Raw genomic sequence first — 7269 nt, 5'->3', positions numbered from 1 at the left:
TGCATCATGAGTTGTTGCCAAAGGATAGAATGGTCCATGAATTCAATTCAAATGTCGCAAAAATTTTTGATCAAACCTCGTATCAAACATTAACGCAGTGCATTTAGTACATTAGTGACGCTCCGTACATCATGCAGTGCCTTTATCGTTCCGTATCTATCCGGGTGCATTTACTTAATATCCAACACGGGCCGAATGGACACTGCCCATGTGTGCGGCTTTGGCGGGTTTAACTTATCGCGAACCAAGATACGGCGGGACCATCCTACTGGCACGGCTCGGTCGGTGGCCACTAAATCAGTTCTGCTCCACACTTTCGCCTGACAACTGGGCCCAGAAACCATGGTGTCGTCGTCGTCGTCGTCGGTGAGCTGGTGGTGGTCCTTATCGGTGGCGCTCTGGATCGGGACAGGTATGTTTTATCGCACCCAGTGTGCGCCGACGTGGTGCCGTAATGTTTGGCCAAGCGTTACCGTCGTCGTCGGCGTTAATCGGAGCTTCAACACCACCAACCCCACCAACTTCGCCTACAGTGTTACTGGCCGGGCACGGAAATGGCCAACTGGCGGCATGGAACGCAACCAACGTGACCAACGGCACGAACGTTACCTACGTGCCCGGGCCACAGCCTGTGATTACCCTGGCAACGGGCGGCTTGCCACCGCTGGCGACCACCACTCCGGTGCCGGCGAACGAATCCCGGTGGGAACCGATCCCGCACTACCAGCACGCGCACTACGATCCGACCGGGAAGGTGCTCTGGTTCCCGAAGATCGTCGGCGGGACGCCGGCCACCACCGGCGAGTTCCCGGCCATGGTGTCCCTTCAGCTGCTCCGCAATTCGGCGCACGTCTGCGGCGGAACCCTGCTCACGATGGGCCACGTCCTGACGGCGGCCCACTGTGTCACCGATACGCGCGGTGTGGCCAATCCTGCCACCCTGGTACAGGCACCCGGTACATCGGCGCCCCGGACCCGATCCGATATTCACTCACTCTTCGTCTCTCTCTCTCTCTCTCCGTAGTTTCAAGTGATGGGTGACGATCTGCACATACTGCCGTTGGTGGCCAGCCCGAGCCGGCAGATGCGCACCGTGCGCTCCGTTAGCGTGCACCCGCGCTACGACACGTCCACCCTGGCCAACGACATCGCCATGCTGCGGTTGGCGAGCGACTTCCGTAAAACGGGCTCCCTGTTTCCGGCGAAACGCCTCGAGAAGGCACCGATACTTGGCGACCGGTGCAGTGTGGCCGGCTGGGGCGTTACGTCGGAGCAGTCGACCACGATGAGTCCCGATCTGCAGCGGATCAACGTGGTGGTCAGTGATTTCGGGACGTGCAACGCGCTGTTCCAGCAGCTCCTCACGCAGGGTATGCTGTGTGCGGGCGATGCAGGACGTGACGCGTGCCAGGGCGACTCCGGTGGGGCGCTGCTATGCGCCGGCGGCCGGATGGCCGGCATCGTGAGCTTCGGGGCCGGCTGCGCCAAACCCAACGTGCCCGGTGTCTACGTGGACGTGGTTTACTACGAGAAGTGGATCAACGGGGCACTGAAGAATGGAGCGGCCGAGCTGCTGCTTCCGGTCCCGGCGCTACTCGTGAGCCTACTCGTCGTCGTGTTGCGGACCGTGTCGGGGACATCTTAAGGAACAGAAAAGGAAGCCGACAAACAATGTGTAACGTAAACGACCGGAGCACGTGCTCCGAGGGCCAGATTGAGGATTAAAGGATTGAAGATCACATGGGTGAGCGAAAAGTGTGCGAAGCTTCTGCGAAGAACCCGAAATCGACAGCAAACGCCCATCCGGTAACGGTGTCGAGCGCGTTTACTTATCGTAATCCGGCGAGATTATCCAAGGGGCTGACCAAGAGGCCGTTTGCCTGACCGTCTCACGCGTTACGTCACGAGGGGCCGAGATAATATCTGGTCACTGAGACATCGACCGACGCCGACGTAAGAGGCCGTAAACCCGGCCGGCCGGCGTTACATATGGCGGTCCCGGACCACGCAGCCTTGATGCAACGCTTCGAAGCTTCGAATCTTGACCCCCCAATCGCCGATCACCCGTTCGGCCGTTCGGTGACCGCTCCACGTGCTCCGCGAGGCCACTGCACGCGACTCGCGCTGGACGGGAGGCGGTTATTTCATCACCCGCCGTATGGCGGCCGAAAAGAAGTCCACAGTCGGTTCCACATTGTGCGGCCATTCACCCCTGTCGCTGCTGCTGCTGGAGGCCGGGAGGGGCCGGCGAATGCTAATAAGCAAACGGTCCCTGGCAACTGGAGAAGCTGGCGGCCCAAGAGATCCTAGTCGAAAAGACCTTCCAAGATCAAGCCGCGCGTCGGGGTGCGTTGATCGCTGCGGTAGCAACCGGTGGCCGACATCGCTGTTGCCAAGGGAGGCTCTCCGGTTCTCCGCTAGCCCTTTGCCGGCGGGCCGAGGCCAATGGCCTGTCGCGATGCACATCCCTGCCCGGTTGTGTCCACGGATTTCCATAATCGTGCTCCGGTGGCGAATTCGAAATGAACACTTGCCCGCCGCCCGATCATCATCGGCATCGGCACATGTAAATGAGCGCGCTCTATGCTGCATGCGGCTGCTGCTGCTGCTGCTGCTGCGCGGTTGCGGTACTTTGTGACAGAGTCGGCCATTAAATGGCCATCACTCGGGCGGTCGGAGACCCCCACAGGTCCCACCAGGCCGTACGGTTTCCGAAGTCATCCTCCCCGGCCGGCCGGCTGGCTGGCTGGCACTCTAGTTTGAAACCATAATAATCGTAATGAATTTTAATGGGTTTCTATTAAAAGTGCGCCCAGCACCCCGGGTGTTGCAGTTACACCGTCCGCCGCCTGCCTGTCTCGCCGCGTGTTGTCACCTAATGAGCGAGTTTTATGGGCAACGCAGCGGCCAACGACACCGCCGAGCAGCACGCAGGAGCTTATGTTATGGGGGTACTTTTACCGCAGAAAAGGGGTTGCTTTTTTGGGCTCTGTTAATTTAGAATGGCCATCCACGGCCATAAAGCCTGCCACAGCGGTCCAGTGAACAGATTGTTTATGACGTGTACGCGTGTGTGAGTGTCTATGTGTTCTTCAACCGACAGTTGACGGCTTGATTCCTGGCGAGCGAGCGAGCGAACGCGCGAACTTGACAGTTGTCAGGACACCGGACGCACACCTGGCCGCCCGTCCCGGGTTTTGTTTTAGTGGCTCCCTGGGTTCCCTGGATGCAGTGGCTTTACGACCTCTCGCGCAACACTGAACCTGGTCGACTATTGTTGCGCCATCATGCAAAGTCGTTAGATGCAGCACGGCAACAATATATCGCCCTGCATTGTTACACTCTGCCGTGCCGTGGGGGGCCGTCCGGCCGGCAATTAAGTTCGTTATGGAAATAAAATGTCCAACCGGCCGGGCTCCGGTCTGGGCTCCGGTCTGTTTGCCTTTCGCACGCACGACACGCACCCAACGCGCAACGCTGAATTGTCGTCCCCACGCACGCACGCACGCACACGGCTTTTGGAGTTTTTAATATGTTTCCGCAGAAAAATGCCCAACCGACCGACCGCCCGCCATCTGTAAATGACCGACCGAATCCGGTCATGCGAGGCGGTTGCGGTTTTTAACGAACCGGCCAAATGGACCGCGGCCTGTTTAGCATAACACTTTTGCATCAACCGCTCTGCGAAACGCGGCGGTCATTAGCGGCCCTAGTTCTAGTTGCGAACGGTGCGAAATGAGCCGCAGATGACTCACCTGCGTGGTACAGTGTTGAAACCATTTTCTTCTGGGTCTTACACTTCGAAAAGTCCTGCGGCCATAAATATGGTAGTGCTAGTCCTATTGCTTTTACCGCATTTTCAGTTAGCACGGAGCTGCAAAAGGAAACTGTTAAAATTTCATACAATTCTACTCAAAACTTTGGTGAATTATGGTGCTATGAGTGACACCGCTTTTGTTATTTTCAAAACAATGGAGCAAAAACAATTTCATGTTTTAATGCTACACTGTTTCTTGATGGGGGGAAAAACAGCGTTTAAGCGAAACAATGGTTTGAACAGTGTTATAAGAACTGCATCTCCAACAGACACAGTAATCAAATGTTGGTTTGCTGAAAAGAATCGAAAACATAAGTTGCGTTAGTTAGCTGACATTAAGAAGAGACCAAAAGAACGTGTTGGTTTTATAATGAGCATGAGCAGAAGGCTATGAGAAGCCTCTATGAGAAAAACAAGAACGTCTTGTTGATTTTGAGCAGTGTTTGGCCATGTTTAAAAGTGACAAAGTAGAATTTTTGGCGGTAATATGTGACAATGATTGAAACATGAATCCAACACTGCGGAATCAGAACGATCGTCATCTGAGATGAGAGCAACTGGTGTACCTCGTCCTAGGCTCCCGAAAGCACAACAATCGGTTGGAAAGGACCATCGATTATCGTGAGATAACATCAGCAGTGAAAGTTATTGGAGTAAAGAAATTGAAGAATGTCTGAAACTGCGGCCGGGTTTTTTCAGCCTATGTGTTTTAGTGACCAAACCTGACTTTTCCCGAGAACTATTTGAGTCAGTTTGTAGCCGACTTCAAACGGAGAAATTGAAGGAAACCATTCTGCTTATGACGGATCATTAAGTTCTTGGAACAGCATCTTATCTCCCAACAACAGCAAAACAAAAAAGGTACGAAACTGGTACGAATCTATTTTAAAACCTAAAAACAGTTTGCGGGCCTCGTTGTGTCTTGTCAGGTCGACCCACATCTTCCACTTCGAATGGACAGTAAAAACCCCCCAAAAAAAATGGTGGGCTACAGCACCCGGGCGTTTATCACCGGTTAGGCATCATCAAATTAGCCGGGAGACGGAATCGACGGGAACTACGGCAGCCCGGGGGGGGCAGAAATGTCAAACACCAAATTAAAACACCGTACACCCACGGGACCGACACGGGACGAAACGTGTTTGCAAGTGCCCCGGAAACCGAACCTCCGCCGCCGCCACCGAAATGCATTCCCACAGCCTAGAAGTTGAGCGTCCGCCGCGTCCGCCGCCACCGGTTTTGCCTTAATAGCTCCTGTCATCTGACGTGTCAATTAGGTAGCGCGCGCGGCCAACTTTCGGCGACTCCCCGAGGGACCGCCTCGATGGCCATCAACGGCCGTGGTTATTTTTTCGTCGTAGCACCTCAGCTCATTTGCTACACAACATTATGTTTTTCGTGATCCGTTTTTTTTTGTTCTCTTTTGGGTCGCCTCCCCCTAATGACCCCACACCGTTGGGACGATGTGAACATCTCCTCGAAAGTTCAATCAAACACCAGCCAGCCAGCCAGCGAGCAATCCATCATCCCGGGCGTGAACTGCGGATCGCTGCACCCGCTAATGACGCTACTTACACGCGGGAGCGACGCGTGCGCAGGCGGACAGACGCACGGTCCCGACCAAATCGGGACTGACGTCAGGTGTGTGCGTGTGTGTGGCCGACCTTCACCGCGGGCCGACAACTTCCGGTTTCATGTTCGCCCAACTCGCTCGCCCCAAAACCCAAACGCCCAAATATCTCAATCAACTCTCCCAAACCTAGCATTAGCGGTAACGACAACGAAGAGGACGACGACGACGACGACGACGCCGATCATGGACGCCGAGGAACTTCCTGTGGCGGTCGTTGATTAGAAATCCCACAGCAAACAGTCGCGCAGAGCGGGTACCGCAGCGCGGTGTAACTGTCATTAAACTAGCGTTATCATAAATCATAATCCCGAGCCGACAATCGTCCTCCAATCAGGACGTCCTCCAACGGGGGACCGCCCTCGAAAGCATACGCCACCGGGAGTTTGGGGGGTTACGTGTGGTGATCATAGTGTGGCAAGCGGCGGCGGCGGTGATGATGATGATCGCTCCGCACTTTCATTATCGGTGTACTGTGTGATGTTGGAAAAAGTAAATTATAGTTGTCAACGGCGGCAGGTTCGCAACCCGCAACCGGAGGGGACCGAACCACAGGACTCCCCGGGTCTGTGTGTGCGATGAACCGGCCGTAGCGGAGTGCAAAGTAGCTGTCAGCCCGGTCACACACGGAGACCATTAGCCATCGCCACCGCAGTAGCAGCAGCGGCAGTAATTATTACTTTTTAATTAGTTCGCTACATGTGTGACGTCGCCATTCTGGACCGAACCGGTGCCAGCTAGAAACAGGATCTTGTTCCGGATCATCACGGGTGGACCCATCGTTAAAAATGTGCGTCTTCCACGCTGGCTGGCGGATACTTTCTCGAATGGGCGCGGCGTTCTCGAAAAGTTTGTGGGCGAGCGAACGAAAGGGGTTGGCCGGACCACCGGAAAGTCTGGGCCCAGGGAAAAGCCCAGTCGTAAAGCTAAAACATTTCCAAACAACAGGCGCGCGCGCGCGCCGCACGGTGTTCGAAACTCGTAAAAAGGTAAAACCCCCCGAAAGCCATCAAATTAGAACTGCTCTTTCGGATCGCTGCTGGCTGGCTGGCCACCCGGGGACAAAGAGGGGGACAGTGGGGTGGGGATCAAATGAGGAGCGTGGTGAAAGCATCGGAAAACAAGGAGAAACTGACCGGGGCGAAGTTTCCAGCTGTGGGCCCCCACGAAAACTGTGTGTTTGTTTGTTCGGCTTCGGTTCGCCCCGATTTACCCGAACATTATTATCGTCATCAACGGTGATCATCGCGCGAACATTGTAGTCATTACGAACACACACATACACACACACACACACGCACGGGGACGAATCTCGAATCGGCGATGGGAGTCGTTAGGTCAGGGAGAAAAAAAAGACAGAATCTTCGTGCCACGTTCACCACGCTCATTAGCTTGGACATCGCCACCGCGATGCCTCCTCCAAGGTCAGGCCGCCAACCTGCCGCCACCGAGACGTCCCGCCGTGAATTCTAATTTCGTGAGCAACCCGATACCCCGGTCGGCCACCATTTTTATGGCTTTATTCTAATTCTTCACCCAGCTGACAGCTCGCCGCCGATGCTCGGCGCAGGACCCGCCCGGGGGCGGGGGGCACGAGGCGTCTCGCGTTGCTTTTGATTTATGGTGCAAAATAGACAAACCCGAAAACAAGGCCTCACCCAACACCCCCCCTCGCTTTAAAAAGCCTGCCCTCTTTCGGTCAATCTTCTTTCAAGCGGTGCCATAAAACTAATATTTTAAGCCCGAGTTTATGTCTCGCCATAAAGGCGGCAGTTTGCGTTTATGGCACCGCGTTTTCTGCCCATAAATGAGTTCCGGACGC

General features: G+C 55.1%; 1 protein-coding gene across 1 annotated transcript; it reads left to right on the top strand.

Annotated features, from left to right (window-relative positions):
• Positions 1-342: 342 nt before the first annotated feature.
• LOC128278500 (uncharacterized) lies at positions 343-1727 on the top strand. Its single transcript, XM_053017231.1, has 3 exons — positions 343-412; positions 534-943; positions 1025-1727. The coding sequence occupies exons 1-3, from the start codon at positions 343-345 to the stop codon at positions 1643-1645; spliced, it is 1101 nt and encodes a 366-aa protein (XP_052873191.1). The 3' UTR covers positions 1646-1727.
• The last annotated feature ends 5542 nt before the right edge of the window (positions 1728-7269 follow it).

The sequence above is a fragment of the Anopheles cruzii genome, chromosome 2 (assembly GCF_943734635.1).
Source record: "Anopheles cruzii chromosome 2, idAnoCruzAS_RS32_06, whole genome shotgun sequence".
NCBI lineage: Eukaryota > Metazoa > Arthropoda > Insecta > Diptera > Culicidae > Anopheles > Anopheles cruzii.
Note: the sequence above shows the minus strand (reverse complement) of the source record. Positions and strands in the feature narration are given on the sequence as shown.

Bases quoted from the DNA above. Each gene is read 5' to 3' on its own strand.
- LOC128278500 (XM_053017231.1), top strand. From the start codon at position 343: ATGGTGTCGTCGTCGTCGTCGTCGGTGAGCTGGTGGTGGTCCTTATCG. The intron at 413-533 runs GTATGTTTTATC...CTTCGCCTACAG, and splicing joins GGCGCTCTGGATCGGGACAG to TGTTACTGGCCGGGCACGGA. The intron at 944-1,024 runs GTACAGGCACCC...CTCTCTCCGTAG, and splicing joins TGGCCAATCCTGCCACCCTG to TTTCAAGTGATGGGTGACGA.